Source organism: Mobula birostris, chromosome 25 (assembly GCF_030028105.1).
Source record: "Mobula birostris isolate sMobBir1 chromosome 25, sMobBir1.hap1, whole genome shotgun sequence".
In the NCBI taxonomy this organism is placed as follows: domain Eukaryota; kingdom Metazoa; phylum Chordata; class Chondrichthyes; order Myliobatiformes; family Myliobatidae; genus Mobula; species Mobula birostris.
In genome coordinates this window covers 8,968,843-8,985,162 of record NC_092394.1, presented here as the reverse complement: position 1 = coordinate 8,985,162, position 16,320 = coordinate 8,968,843, and the positions used below count along the sequence as shown (strand labels likewise).

At 44.3% G+C, this 16,320-nt stretch overlaps 1 protein-coding gene across 1 annotated transcript in view; it reads left to right on the top strand.

The window, feature by feature from the left end:
* Positions 1 to 16,320, top strand: part of dph1 (diphthamide biosynthesis 1) — an 814,404-nt gene that overhangs the window by 717,409 nt on the left and 80,675 nt on the right. The window contains exon 9 of the mRNA XM_072243260.1: positions 373 to 473. Within this exon, the coding sequence (XP_072099361.1) occupies positions 373 to 473 (101 nt within the window). The remainder of the gene's footprint in view (positions 1 to 372; positions 474 to 16,320) is intronic.

Sequence of the window (16,320 nt, the reverse complement as noted above, 5' to 3'; positions counted from 1 at the left end):
TGTCTTTGGAGTGTGGGAGGAAACGGAGTACCTGGAGGAAACCCACGTGGTGATGGGGAGAACCTACAAGCTCTTTAGAGACAGCGGTGGGATCCAAGCCCCGATCGTACAGCTGGCGCTGTAAAGCATTACACTAGCTATTACACCACCATGCTGCCCCCTGCGCTATCGTACTGCCCCTACTGCACCACTTTAAACATGAGAGATTCTGCCAAAGCAACACATACAAAATGCTAAAGGAACTCAGCAGGCCAGGAAGCATCTATGGAAATGAATAAACAGTTGACGTTTTGGGCTGAGATCCTTCTTCAAGATTCAAATCGATATTTACCGCCTCTTTTGCCTTACTGTTATTCTGTCCTTATTTTTCAGCACTTGGAGACACAGCTTCAGGGTCTCAACCTGCCGTACGTCAACGTCCTGTTATCCGAGATCTTCCCAGACAAACTCCAGCTTTTCCAGGAGGTGGAAGCGTAAGTATGCTACAGTTACTGCGGCCTCTAACTGCAAGGCAAGGCAATGCAAAGCCACAGGCTGCACCATTTTAAAGGGCAGTGATTCTGTGAATCTCTGCCAAGGAAATGTTTTGAAGCACAGTGTGCATTTTCACAGCTTTCCAATGCCTCTGACATCAAAGGACCTTCCTGAGTAGATTACAAAAGGCAGGATGTGTGAACAGACATGACATTAAAAGATATGAGGCAAGGATTGTTAATGTCATAGATTAATGTCTCAGATCTAATTGAATAAGAGAACAAATTCATGGAGTTAACCCCTCCTTTAATTCACAAACTCCAATTATGATTAAAGTTCCAGTACCAATGTTCGAAAGCATTCACGGTTATAACGTCAAGAAACGTTGCAGCCAGTTTGCTAACGACAAGCTCTTATAGAAAAATGTGCAGCAGTGATCAGATAATTTGTTTGGATAATTGATCTGAGAGTTATTGTAAAGAAAGTTACTCAGGTAGGTTTTGACACAGATTGGTAGGTGTGTATAGAATGTGCTGCCAGGGTGGTGGGAGAGGCACTATAAACACCTGTCAAAATATTGAACAGCCGTATTAAATTTCCCCTTAACCTTCAGTGTTGTAGGAAGAAGCTACAACAGTGAAGGTTAGCAGGAGATTTAATGGGAATATTCTATACGCGAAGCTGAAGCTGCTCATCTCTCAGTATAGTTCTACTAAGCGGCAAGTTATCTACAGACTGAACACAAGATATTGTGCAGATGCCAGAAACCTTGAGCAACAAACATAATGCTGGAGGAGCCCAGCGGGTCAGACTGCATCTGTGGAGGGGAATAAACAGTCAATGTTTTGGGCTGAGACCCTTCATGAGGACTGAAAAGAATAAGAAGGTGTGGCGGGGGGAGGTGGGGAAGCAGTACAAGCTTGGATTCAGAAGAGAGGAAATTGTGTGGACTAGGTTAAGGCTGGGGCACTGTGCATTAAACACAACATTGAAAATGATAGGGAAACACCAGACAGGATTGTGTGAGGAATGTCAGGAAGAGGAGTCAGTAGAACATGTAGTTCTGAGTTGCAGGAAGTATGGGATACAGAGAGAGATGATGATAATCAACCTAAGGGAATTGGGGGTGCAGGAATTCACATTAAAAGGGTTGCTGGGCATGGGTGAGAGAGCACAGGTCAGGGTATTTTTAGCTTTCTTGAGGGGTACAGGGTTTTTTTTTTATAGGATATGACAAATAAGCAGGAATAGGGTACTAGGATAGCCAAAGATGGGAGGATAAAGTGTAGGTTAGGGTGTGTGTGTGTGTGTGATTGGGTGAAGGAATTTGGAATGTGAGTCTATTGCACATTCCGGAGCAGAAGGTGGCGTTAATGCACCATTAAGCTGGGTGCCAACCACTGTAAAACAAGACGGAGAAGAAGAGAAGAAGGAGGTACAAGCTGGCAGGTGATAGGTGAGACTAGGTGAGGGGGAAGGTGAGAGGGAGGGGGAACTGGGTAATGAAGTAAGAAGCTGGGAGGGGATAGGTGGAAGAGATAAAGAGCTGAAGAAGAAGGAATGTGATAGGAGAGGCCAGTGGACCATGGATAAAAGGGAAGGAGGAGGGCGACCAGAGAGAGTTGTTGGGCAGAGGAGAAGGAGTGAGAGAGGAGAACCAGAATAAGGGAATGGAAAAAGAGAAAAGGGGGGGAGAAGAGTGAAATTACTGGAAGTTAGAAAAATAGATGTTCATACTGTCAGGTTGGAGGCTACCCCTTTCTTGCCATGAGTTTGGAGGATACAGACAGAGTTCAGGGCCTTAAGCAATTGTTTCTGTCCTCACATCAAACACATTTCATCTTTATTAAAATCGCAGATGTTTCATGGACTCATCATCTCATTGCTGCTGCAGCATTGTGATATTGATCTCATACTGTCAGTATCCCAGTGATAACTCTGAGAACAAAAACACTGTAAGTCCTTCCTCCAGCTTGAAAGGCCTTCCCAGGTTAGTTTCATGTTGATCCCTGTTACACAAAGAGCATAGGACAAGGCCATTTCAGCCCATCAAGTCTCTTCTGGCTCCTTGAAAGTGCTACTAAATTTTCTTCCAATCTCAATGCTCCTACCAGCTGGAAGAAGGAGGACTGAGAGTCCAGGGGACACCTCCACCTTTAGACCAAGCGCCATACTGGGACATAAACACAAGAGATTCTGCAGATGCTGGAAATGTTGAGAAACACACAGGGAATGTTGAAGGAACTCAGCAGGTCGGGCAACATCTGTGTAGAGGAATAAATGGTGAACGTTTCAGGCTGAGACCCTTCATCCAGACTGGAAAGGAAGGGGGCGGAAGCCAGAACAGGAATTTGGGGGGGGGGAGTACAAGCTGGCAGTGGAGAAGGCGGGAGAACAGCGTTGAAAATAAAATCAGCCATGGTAGAATGGCGAAGCATAATCTTTGGGCTGAATGGCCGAATTCTGCTCGTATACCGTATAGATGTCAGATGCACCTGCAAGGACGGCGAGGGCCGTGCATAACATTGCAGCCCTGAAGACAGCCCGCCAGCAACACAGCATTGATCAGCCTGAACAATGCACCCAAAAGCCAGGACTTGAATCCCCACATTCTGACTCAGGAGCGAGTGCCACAAATTGTCCTGGGCCTGGCCTACGAAGTAAAATTACTGGGTATGAAAGTGTTCACCCTCGCTAACAATCAGCTCCCTATTGGGATTATCAGTGCACACAATGTAACACTCACAGCTGCAGGAGCTGCTAGACAGCTAACCTCATCATTCGTCTGCGGAGCTAAATTATGGAGCAGTCAATTACTTGAGGTCAGCACTGTCTGGTAAGAGGAAACCGTGTAATATTTTAAAATATCTCCTTCTCACCACCTTCAGCTCCACCCAGCTTGACATTAAATAGTCAGCTCGCAGCCCACCACAGCTCAGATTCAGCTCTGTAAAGGGGAAATGACAGCAAGCTTTCACCTTGTGGCAGTGGTCAGTGGGAAGAGGATCCTCTAACTATTATAGAGTGATGTGAGGTCCGTGTCACTCAAGTTGCAGCTTGAGGGTGGTGGACGCCTCTGAGGCGGTGCTCCGCTACGAGTCCACTGTGGCTTAGTGGATGCACCTCACTCCAACATTTTGCAGATACACTGTTTCCGCTCGCGCAGTGCCGACGCAGAGCTGCACTGATGAAGCTGCCGTCTTCTATTAAACTGAGACACAAGTGAGGCTGCAAATGCTGGAATCTGGAGAAAGAAACGAAAAACTGGAGAAACTCAGTGGGTCAGGAAATGGATTGTTGGCATTTTGGGTCAAGACCCTTCACTGCTGTGGAAGTAAAACCATCTCTTGAAATAATTGCAACACACATCAAAGTTGCTGGTGAACGCAGCAGGCCAGGCAGCATCTCTAGGAAGAGGTACAGTCGATGTTTCAGGCCGAGACCCTTCGTCAGGACATCTTGAAATAATTGTTGAAGACGAGAATTATCCTCCGTTGCTCTGACCAGATGCATCCCAATGGTCATAAAGAAAGCGTTCGGCAGTTGGCCTTACATAAATCAAAGTATTGAGTACAGGGGATGGGATGTTATGTTGAAGTTGTATAAGCCATTGGTGAGGGTTAATTTGGAGTACTGTGTGCAGTTTTGGTCACCTACCTACTGGAAAGGTGTAAATATGGTTGAAAGGGTATAGAGAAATTACAAGGATGTTGCCAGGACTGGAGGACCTGAGTCATAAGGGAAGATTGAAAAGGTTAGGGCTTTATTCAACGGAACGTAGAAGATTAAGAGGAGATTTGATGAGGGTATAAAAAATTATGAGGAGTATAGATAGGATAAATGCAAGAGGCTGTTTCCACTGAGGTTGGGTAGGACTACAATCAGAAGTCATGGGTTAAGTTTAAGGGGAACATGAGGGGGAACTTCTTCATGCAGAGCGTCGTCAGAGTGTGGAATGAACTGCCAGCGCAAGTGGCACATGCGAGCTCAACTTCAGTGTTTAAAAGAATTTTGGATAGGTACATGGATGGTAGGGGTCTGGAGGGCTGTGGTCCGAGTGCAGATCGATGGGAGGAGGCAGTTTAAATGGTTTGGTATGGACTAGGTGGGCCAAAGGGCTTGTTCCAGTGCTGCATTTTTCTGAGACTCTGTGACTCTAATGGCCTTCTTGTCGGATACCATTACCACATTACAAGTGGTGTATCTTCAAAAAGAATGTGTTATCTTTATAAGAGCAAGTCTTTTTTTCCTTTTGGGATGCAGTGAGTATGTGAGCTTTTTGGGGAATGGTTTGACGGGTCAAAATGGCATACTCCTATCCTCTTTCTTATGGTAACATGTCCTCGTGTGCAGTGGGAGGAGAGCATAGGAGCTGAGGGTAAAAAAGAGGACAATGTTGTAACTGGAGTGGGGATGGAAGAAGGACGCTGAGTGGTAGGATAGTGGAGAGGAGGGAGAAGGTTAGGGGACATGGGGGGCACTGAAAGAGAAGAGAATAAGGGACTGGGTAGGTTGATGGTGGGGTGTGTTGGTCAGCAAAGGGGAGACAATGGAAAAAGACATGGAGCGGAAATTGCTGGGAATTGGAGAGGATCCAGAGGTGGTTCGTGAGAATGATCTCAGGAACAAAAGGGTTAATGTTTGAGGAGCGTTTGATGGTTCTGGGCATTTATTCGCTGGAGATTAGAAGAATAAGGGGAGATCTCATTGAAATCTATTGAATATTGAAAGGCCCAGATAGAGTGACTGTGGAGAGGTTGTTTCCAGTAGAGGGAGAGTCTAGGACCAGAGGGCACAGGCTCAAAATACAGGAACGTCCCTTTAGGACAGAGATGAAGAGGAATTTCTTTAGCCAGAGGATGGTGAATCTGTGTGTTGAAAGGGAAAATAAATCAACCATGAACAAAGGGCTGAGCAGACTTAATGGGCCAAATGGCCTAATTTTGCTTCTATGTCTTATGGACATCTGTACCTGAGACCTGTGTGTGTGTTTGTCTGTATACGAGAGAGCAAGGAGAGAGTGAGTTGTCAATTTAAATATGAATTGCTTTCAAGAAAAAGAATTTTGTGATACAGTACCTGAGTAATGGAAAACTTCACATGGGTTACTGGGAGCTTTACAGGAGGGAACAACGGGCTGCACACCCCCAATGGTCAATGATTTCCACCACTAGGGCTTTCCTCATCTGGTATCATTGATAGAAATTGATTGCTAGAGTTAACCAGTATCTCCATTATTGTTATATCATACCGGCATGATTGATGGTGTTTGTTTGTGTACCTCTGAGATCATTAGAAAAACAAGAAAGGACAGGCATTTATAAGTGCCTTTTAAGAACTCGTTACAGTAAATTCTTTAGAAATATACCCAGGGGCCCCTTTATTTGGTCTACCTGTTCACCAGCTCGTTAATAAGCCAATATCTAATAAGCCAATCTTGTGACAGCAACTCAATGTATAAAAGCATGGTCAAGAGGTTCAGTTGTTGTTTAGACCAAACATCAGAATGGGGAAAAAAGGTGATCTAAGTGACTTTGACCATGGAATGATAGTCGGTGCTAGTCAGGGTGGTTGGAGTATCTCAGAATCTGCTGATCTCCTGGGATTTTCACGCACAACAATCTCTGGCGTTTACAGAGAATTATGTGATAAACAAACAAAACACCTAATGAGCGGCAGTTCCGTGGGTGAAAACGCCTTGTTAATGAGAGAGGTCAGAGGAGAATGGCCAGACTGGTTCAAGCTGACAGGAAGGTGACAGTAACTCAAATAAACACACGTTACAACAGTGGTGTGCAGAAGAGCGTCTCTGAACGCACAACACGTCGAACCTTGGAGTGGATGGGCAGAAGACCACGAACATACACTCAGTGGCCACTTTATTAGGTACAGGAGGTACCTAATAAAGTGTCCACTGAGTGTATAGTGTCTCTTGCAATAGAGTGTGTTGGACAATTTGTGCAAAGCAAGCTTCAACAAACAAGAGTGAGACAATAGCCCGCTGGTCTGCTTTCATGACGTTGATGTAGGACTAAACATTGGGCAGTTTGCAGTGGAGGGTTCTCTAAACGCCATGGGACTTTTACTGTGAACCGGCACATGTTGGATTTGATAGTCTAATCAAAAAGGCAGCATCTCTGTCAGTGCAGCATAGCCTCCGTAGAGCACTGGGAATGTCAACTCCGATTATGTGCTGAATTCTCAGGAGTCGGACTTGATTTCAGTACACGCTGTCTCGCTGCCGAAAGAATTATCAACACAGTTTACTGTATCATGCATCACGATATAAGATTATGGGGTAGTCAATAATAAATTGGAGGAGTTCTGGTAAAGGGAGCCCTTGTAATAATTTTGAACATCTGCTTCTGTCTGTTACATACAGCTTGACATTAATTGTTTTTTGAGCTCAGACGCTGTGGTGTTTGCATTAAGGATGGATCAAGAGGCCACTGCCAGTGTGGGCTGATGGCTTCAGAATAGAACAGGTGCCAAGCCAAGGGGCAGCTTTCTGCCACAACTCATATCCATTTGCAATCGGTGCAAGATTCATCCAACAGACACGGTGTGCAGTTCACCTCCTCTGTGTTTCTGAAGCTGGAGCACAGGATCAGAAACCAGCAGGAGGTGACCCTGTGTGCAGTGGTGTTCTGCTGGGGTTTGTTTTCCAAGATTTGTCCATTGTCTTGCAGAAACCACCTTCAGGATTTCCAGAGTCCTTGTGAAGGGTCTTGGCCCAAAGCATCGACTCTTTATTCCCCGCCACAGATGCTGCCTGACCTACTGAGTTCCTCCAGCATTTTGTGTGTGTTTCTGTAGATTTCCAGCACCTGCAGAATATCTTGTGTTTCAGGGGGAGTTTGCGGCAGCCCATTATCTCGCACATCACGGGAACCGGCCTCCCCTCCATGGACTCTGTCTAATACTTCTCACCTAAGTATTAGATCTCAGTAAAGCAGCCAGCATAATCACCCAACCCAGATATTCTCCGTACCACCCTCTCCCATCAGAGGGAGATACAAAGGCCTGAACGGCGTAGTGAGAGCAGCACAGTGACATAGCAGTTAGTGTAACACTATACAGTGCCAGCGATCGAGGGCCACCACAGTCTGTAAGGAACTTGTACGTTCTCTCCATGACTGCATAAGTTTCCTCTGGGTGCTCCGGTTTCCTTCCTCCTTCCAAAGACGTACAGGTTAAGGTCAAACAACAGGAATTCTGCAGATGCTGGAAATTCAAGCAACACACATCAAAGTTGCTGGTGAACGCAGCAGGCCAGGCAGCATCTCTAGGAAGAGGTACGATCGACGTTTCAGGCCGAGACCCTTCGTCAGGACTCACTCCTGACGAAGGGTCTCGGCCTGAAACGTCGATCGTACCTCTTCCTAGAAATGCTGCCTGGCCTGCTGCGTTCACCAGCAACTTTGATGTGTGTTGCAGGTTAAGGTCAGTAAGTTATGGGCATGCTCTATTGGTGCAAGAAGCATGGCAACTCTTGTGGGGTACCCCACAGCACAATCTTGGATTGTCTTGGTCATTGACATAAAGGACACATTTCACTGTATTTTGATGTTTCAATGTACATGTGACAAATAAAGCTAATCTATAACTTCTTGAAAAACACCTACCACCAAGTTCTATCCCACTGCTATCAGACTCTTAACTGGACCTCTTGTATGACTAGATGGACTGATGGCCTCACAATCTATCTCCTAATGATCTTGCACTTGATCATTTACCTGCACTGCACTTCTTTGATAGCTTCGACACTTTATTCTGCATTGTTACTGTTTTACCATATTCTAGCTGAATGCACTGTTTAGAAAACCTACAGCACAATACAGGCCCTTCGGCCCACAAAGCTGTGCCGAACATGTCCTTACCTTAGAACTACCTAGGCTTACCCATAGCCCTCTATTTTTCTAAGGTCCATGTACCTATCCAGGAGTCTCTTAAAAGATCCTATCATTTCTGCCTCCACTGCCGTCGCCGCCGGCAACCCATTCCACGCACTCACCACTCTGCGTAAAAAACATACCCCTGACATCTCCTCTGTACCTAAATTTGATGTGTATGATTAGTATGCAGGATAAGCATTTCACAGTATCCTAGTAGATGTAACAATAATAAACCAATATATATATATATATATACACACATCCTCACCTCCACATTCTAATTGTGTTAAAACTAAAGTCCCTTTTAATTCTTTCTTCCAATATGCACATTTCCCATAGCATCTGCATAATTGACAAGTAACCACTGGGTCAATGTAACTCACAGCTTGTCAACAACTAAACATTGACATCCTCTGACTGCCATATCCAGCAGGTCATCTGTACCAGAGCTCAAAGTAAGAATTCAAAGTCAAAGTAAATTTAAAGTACGTACAGTATACTATATGTTACCGTATGCTACCTTGAGATTCAATTTCTTGTAGGCATTGACAGGAAAATAAAGAAATGCAATAGATTTTAAAAAACTATACATACATTAAGACTGACAAAGAACCAATGTCCAAAAGAAGATAAATTGTGCAAATAAATGATAAATAATACTGAGAACATGAGTTGTAGAGTCCTTGAAAATGAGTGGAATCAGTTCAGTGTTGGAGTGAGTGAACTTATGCAAACTGGTTCAGGAGCCTGATGGTTGTAGGGTAATAACTGTTCCTGAACCTGGTGGTGTGGAATCTAAAGCCTGATTTATACTTCTGCGTCAACTGGACGCCGTAAGTACTGCGTCGCCGCAAGCCCTATGCAGAGCTGACGCGGATCCCTACACCAGAGCCTGACGCACACCTCTCCCAAAATGTAACTATGCTTCACGGCAACAACTGTGATTGGTCCGCTTGGTAGCATCGCAATTCCTCCTACGCTGCAATAGCTTCCCAATGGGCGACTAAAGGGCAGGGAAGGAACTCTGGCTTCAATGCTTTCCAGAAAGCTTTACAAACCTCCGAAATTATGGAGGACACATTTCGCTTTTACGAAAAAAGACGCTCGCTTTAAACTTGTTTACCCCGAGAAAGACTACCATGACCATGAAGCCTTGCGCAGGTAGGTGTGTGTGCATGCGTGACGTGCCCAAATTACAGAGCGATGCAGATGCGCCAACACACAAGTATAAATGTTCACAACGCGCATAGGCCACTTGCGTAGGTTACGGCGTCGAGTTGACGCAGAAGTATAAATCAGGCTTAAGGCTCCTGTACCTCCTACTTTTTTTAAAATTTATTCATTTACAGGATGTGGGCGTCACCAGCTAACCCAGCATTTATTGCCCACCCCTAGTTGCCCTTGAGAAGGTGGTGATGAGCTGCCTTCTTGAACTGCTGCTGTCCCTGAGGTGTAGGTACACCCACAGTGCTGTTAGGGAGGGAATTCCATGATTTTAACCCCAGCGACAATGAAGGAACGGAGATATGTTTCCAAGTCAGGATGGTGAGTGACATGGAGGGGGATTTCCAAGTCGTGGTGTTCCCAGGTATCTACTGTTCTCGTCCTTCTAGATGGAACTATACAAGAAGCCCAGGTGCAACTTATGGAAAGCTATTTTTTAAGAGTGTTAAAAACAAATTGAGGTTAGAGAGCGTGTCCTGAATACTTGAGGGGCCATTGCATAGGATCAGAAAAGGCCGCTGAACATTGTAAACCCAGCCAGCTTCATGATGGGCACTAGCCTCTCCAACATGAGGAGATCTTCAACAGGTGATGCCTCAAAAAAGGCAGCATTCATCATTAAGGACCCCCCCGCCCCGCCACCTAGGACTTGTCCGTTCCTCATTGCTACCATCAAGGAGGAGGTACAATAGTGTTTAGATACATTCAACCTTTCAGTGACAGCTTCTTAGCCTCCACCATTAGATTTCGGAACAGACAGTGAACCCATGAACACTATCTCAGTAATTTTTCCCCTCTCTTTTTGCACTACTTATTTCTCTTAACCGTGTCCTTCCTATAGAGTGGAGACCAAAACTGCACACAATACTCGGAGTACTGTGTGAGTAATGATTTTATTGAAACAATGGCCAAGGATGAAGGTTATTTGGGCAGCAGAGAAGATGAGCACGTTGTGATCCCACATGTGACCTGGGTTTAATCCTGACTTCTAGTGAAAGTCTGATAAATAATAGACAAATTGAACTGGTACCAATTCAGGGACATTTTGTGCAATGGCTCATTCTCACTAGCAATTAGCTGTCATACAATGTAATGCTTCTGTTAAATATGAGAAGGATTCAGAAATAATATATAAAATATGGTACATTTGCCCATTACCTTTTACCTTCTGTAGAGACAAAGTGATCCCTCTCTCCATTGCACCATCTATGCATGAGAAAGTGTAATCAGCACAGATTTCAAATGGATGGACAAATCTTATTGAAAACTTTGATGTAACAGAGAGGGTAGATTAGAATAACGTAGGAGACGCGGTATACCTGCATTTTCAAAGGTCTTCTTTTCTCGGAGGATCGTCACCATTGCGGTGGTGAGGTTTGTGAAGTTCCTGAGATCCCGAGAGTGAGGTTTACAAAATTATGAGGGTGAGGGCATTGAGTGTGGCACTTGGCTTCTGGTAGGGTCACCGATGGTGGTAAGGTCAAAGGGGAGGTTCTAGACAAAGAATGATCCAACCAAGAAGTCAGTGGTGGAGCTGGCAGAAGCTGATGCCATGTCACAGTGGCAGTCAAGTTGGAGGAAGGCTGCAGCAGTGAAGGCTCCTCAGTCATCTTGCATTCCATTTAATTGGATCCTGGCCCCGATCTGTCAAGGACCATGTGGTGGCTTCTCATGAATCAGCCTCCCTGAATTAAACAGAGCCATGCACAGGTGTTCTCCATTAAGGGAATCCACCCAATAACTATGTGGATTCCAGATCATCCTCTACAAGCACCTGAAGACTCATCAATAGACGATCCCTTTGGAGAACATCATTCTCGACTCGAGTGATCGCACTAATACCACAGTGCATTTTCAGAAGACTTTCACAGAGACTGCAGAATAGATAAATTATGACTTGGGTCAGTCAGCAATAGATCACAGAATGGATAGCAAGCTCGGAACATAACTGAGAAATACACTCAGTGGCCACTTTATTAGGTACACCCGCTTGTTAATGCAAAAAATCTAACCAGCTGATCATGTGGCAGCATGATCATGCAGACATGGTCAAGAGGTTCATTTGTTGTTCAGACCAAACATCTGAATGGGAAATAAGTGTCATCTAAGTGACTTTGATCGTGGAGTGATTGTTGGTGCCAGACAGGGTGGTTTGAGTATCTCAGAAACTGCTGATCTCCTGGGATTTTCATGCACAACAATCTCTAGAGTTTATAGATAATGATGCATGAAACAAAAAACATCCAGTGAGCATCAGTTCTGTAGGTGAAATTGCTTTGTTAATGAGAGATGTCAGAGGAGAATGGCCAGACTGGTTCAAGCTGACAGGAAGGCGACAGCAACTCAAGTAACCACTTGTTACAACAGTGGTGTGCAGAAGAGCATCTCTGAACACACAAGGCGTTGAACCTTGACACAGATGGTCTACAACAGAAGGCCATGAACAAACAGTCAACGGCCACCTTCGTAGGTGCAGAAGGTAACGAATGAAGTGGCCAGTGAGTGTGGAGAGGCAAAAGCTGCATGGTACACAGGCAGACAAGGTGCAAGGAGTGTGGTCTGAGTAATCACTACTGGATCGCCTTGTTGTTCACATGTCAAAGAACTGAACATTTTTCAAAGTTCATGGACTGAGCAAAGCTGAAGGTCTTGATGAAGGGTCTCTGCCTGAAACGTCGACTGTTTATTCATTTCCATAGATGCTGCCTGACCTGCTGAGTTCCTCCAGAAATTTGTGTGTGTTGCTTTGGACTTACAGCATCTGCAGAATTTCTCATGTTGGAGAATATTATTGATAGAGTGGAAGACTCCAAAACTACAGATCTATATTAATAAATCCTTGCATGAAGCAGATGGGCCGAGCAGCCCATTTCTGTGCTACAAGTACAAATACTATTTAAATTTTAACAATATGTTGTGGCAGGGCAGTGATCAGTGAATGAACTTCTGCCTGATCACGAGTGCCGTGGGTGCCATGTGGGTAACAGTGGATGAGAACAATCTATTGAGCACAACATCCAGAACCTTGCCGTCTGCTCCCTGAAGACTGAACCAAACTATTCATGTAAAATATAATTATGGCACTAAAGATTATTTTCACACTTTTCACTGTGTGGTTTATAAGTTCCTGAATGGAAAAAAATCCTCACACTCTGTATAGTTTCCAGTTCAGTTTGGATGCATTCCTGGCGTTTCAATTCGTGCAGCCATCCCACACTCTCAGTCTTCGATTTTCCGTCTCGTTTTATGTAACTGAAGAAAACTACTCAGAGAAAATGAAAAAGCACCCACTTTTTAATTCCTCTAACTTTACTTTCCCCTTTTTATTTTGCTCCCAGAAGCTGAAAATTGATCTTCTAATTTTTGCGTTTCCTGGGTGATCCCCAGAGATGTGTCGATCTCACACGAGTTAACAACGGGATCATCCAACATCAGCAACTGTCCAACATCTGGACCAAGTCGCTGTTCTCCAGCCATGAGTCTGGAGCTTTTCATTTCTAGAGCAACACAGTGGCTGGCTGGCACTGTGTTGCTATAAAAATGCAGGCACAGTACCATAGTGGTTAGCGCAGCCCTTTACAGTACAGGTGATCCAGGTTCATTTCTCATTGCTGTCTGTGAGGAGTTCGTACGTTCTTCCTGTTTCCTCCGGGTGCTCCTGCTTCCCTCCACAGTCCAAAGACATATCAATTGGGAGGTTAATTGGTCATTTGTAAAATTGTCCCACAATTAAGCTCAGATTAATCAGGGGTTGCAGGGTGGTGTGGCTCAAACTGCCGGAAAGGCCTATTCCAAATAAATAAATAAAACTCTGCCTTAGAACGCCAGAGACGCAGGTTCAATCCTGACCTCAGGCTGTCTCTGTGAAGTTTACAAGTCCATCCTGTGACCACGTGGTTTCCTTGGGAAGTTCCGGTTCCCTCTGGATGTTCCAGTTTCCTCACACAGTCCAAAGACGTACTGGTTGGTGGGTTAATCGGTTATTGTAAATTGTCCTGTAATCAATGTTCCCTCTAAGATGTGCATGCATACGCATCTTTTGCACAAAGTAATTTAAACTGCACACAAAAGCTTGTCAACCTCTACCTCGATGGCATGTTAAATATATTTCACGGTCGTACACAATCACATTTCCTTTTCTGGTTTATGACGCGGACAGTGTTGACAACGTGGAATTCATGATGATTTGTCTGCCGATTTTAGAACTGGCTTGTTTATACTGTTTTTATCGAAGAAATTACAAATTAGAGGGAATGTTGCCTGTGATGAGGCTAGGGTTAAACTGGGAAATCGTCGAACAGTGTGGCTCAAAGGGCCGAAAGAACCTATTCCACACAGTATCTCAATAAATAAATATCGGAAAATTTTTCTAAATCTTCTCAATTGTGTTGGGTCCACTTTAATGTGCATGTTTGCCCAGTGTGGGTTAAATGATAAAGAAAGGTCAGTCCTTCTATGTCGATCTATGCCAGTCGATTTATGGGTATGTTTAAAGCAGACTTTGATAGGTTGTTGATTAGTAAGAGTATCAAAGGTTATAGGGAAATGGCAGGAGAATGGGATTGAGAGAGAGAATAAATAAGACTATAAGATTATAGGAGTAGAATTAGGCTGTTTGGCCCATCAAGTCTCCTCTACCATTTCATCATGGCTGATCCAATTTCCCTCTCAGCTCCAATCTCCTGCCTTCTCCCCGTATCCTTTCATGCCCTGACCAGTCAAGAATCTATCAACGTCTGCCTTAGATATACATAATGACTTGGCCTCCACAGCTGCCTGTGGCAATGAAATCCACAGATTCACCACTCTCTGGTTAAAGAAATTCCTCCTCATCTCTGTTCTAAAAGGATGCCCGTCTATTCTGAGGCTGTGAAGCACCATCTTAAGCATCCCCTCCACATCCATTCTATCAAGGCCTTTCGAAATTTGATAGGTTTCAATGAGGTCACCTCTCATTCTTCTGCGTTCCAGTGAATGCAACCCCAGAGCCTTCAAACACTCTTCATATGATAAGCCATTCAATCCTGGAATCGTTTTCATGAACCTCCCTTGAACCCTCAACAGTTTCAGCACATCCTTTCTTAGATAAGGGGCCCAAAACTGCTCACAATACTCCAAATGAGGCCTCACCAGTGCTTTTTGAAGTCTCAACATTACATCCTTGCTTTTATATTCTAGTCCGCTTGAAATGAATGCTAACATTGCATTTGCCTTCCTCACCACAGACGCAATCTGCAAATTAACATTTAGGGATCTTTCACAAGGACTCCCAAGTCCTTTGCACCTCAGATTTTTTGTATTTCTCTCCATTTAGAAAATAGTCAACCCTTTCATTTCTTCTATCAAAATGCATGACCATACCATACACATTTTCAACACTGTATTCTATCTGCCATTTCTTTGCCCATTCTCCTGATGTGTCTAAGTCCTTCTGTAGCCTCTCTACTTCCTCAAAACCACCTGCCCCTTCACCTATCTTCATATCACCTGCAAACTTTGCAACAAAGCCATCTATTTTCCATGATCCAAATCATTGACACATAACGTAAAAAGAACCAGTCCCAACACATACCCTGTGGAACACCACTAGTCACCAGCAGCCATGACCGAATGGTGGAATAGACTCGATGGACCAAATATCCTAACTCTTTTCTTATGTCTTATGATCTTCTGGGAATGTGGAGAGGATGTTAAAAGACAGGATGAATTTAACACACAAAAATAAGTGATTCTGCAGATGCTGTAAGTCCAGAGTAATGCACACAAAATGTTGGGGGAAACTCTGCAAGTTGGGCAAAATCCACGGAGAGGGCTAAACATTCGACATTTCAGACCAAGTCCCTTCATCAGGACTGGAAAGGAAGAGGGGAGAAGACAGAATTAATGTAGAATTAGTGTAAATGGGTGGTTGGCACAGATTCAGTGGGCAAAGGACCTGATTCAGTGCTGTATCTCTCTGTAACTCTGTGACACTTTGCACATCTAAGTGAAGTGCCGTCACAGTTACAGGGTGGGAAATGTAACTGCCGCAAACAGCAAGGTGTCACGGAGCAGCTAATTTAATGTTTGTATCGATTTTGGTTGAATAATAAATATTGGCCAGAATACTAAAGAGAAATTCTCTGTGCTTCTGCAAATATGCCTCAGGCCCTTTAATGTCTGCTTGAGAAGACCTCAGTTTAACACGCAATTCCAAGGTCTACACTCCAGCAGTATTACGTTTCAGTATCTGCCTAGTGCTTGTGCTCAAGTCCCCAGAGCAGAACTGAACCCACCAAAGCAACAATGAGGCTATACACTCACTGGCCACTTTAGTAGATACCTCCTGTTCCTCATGAAGTGGCCACTGAGTGTATGTTCATGGCCTTCTGCTCCTGTAGCCTATTCTCTTCAAGATCCACATGTTGTGCAGTCAGAGATGCTCTTCTGCACACCACTGTTGTAACATGGTTATTTGAGTTACTGTCACCTTCCTATCAGCTTGAACCAGTCTGGACATTCTCCTCTGACCTCTCTCATTAACAAGGCATTTCTGCCCACAGAACTGCTGCTCACTGAATGTTTTTTTTCTTTGCACCATTCTTTATAAACTCTAGAGACTGTTGTGCTTGAAAATCCCAGGAGATCAATAGTTTCAGAGATACTCAAACCACCTTGTCTGGCACCAACAATCATTCCACAGGCAAAATTGCTTGAATCACATTTCTTCCCCATTTTGATATTTGAT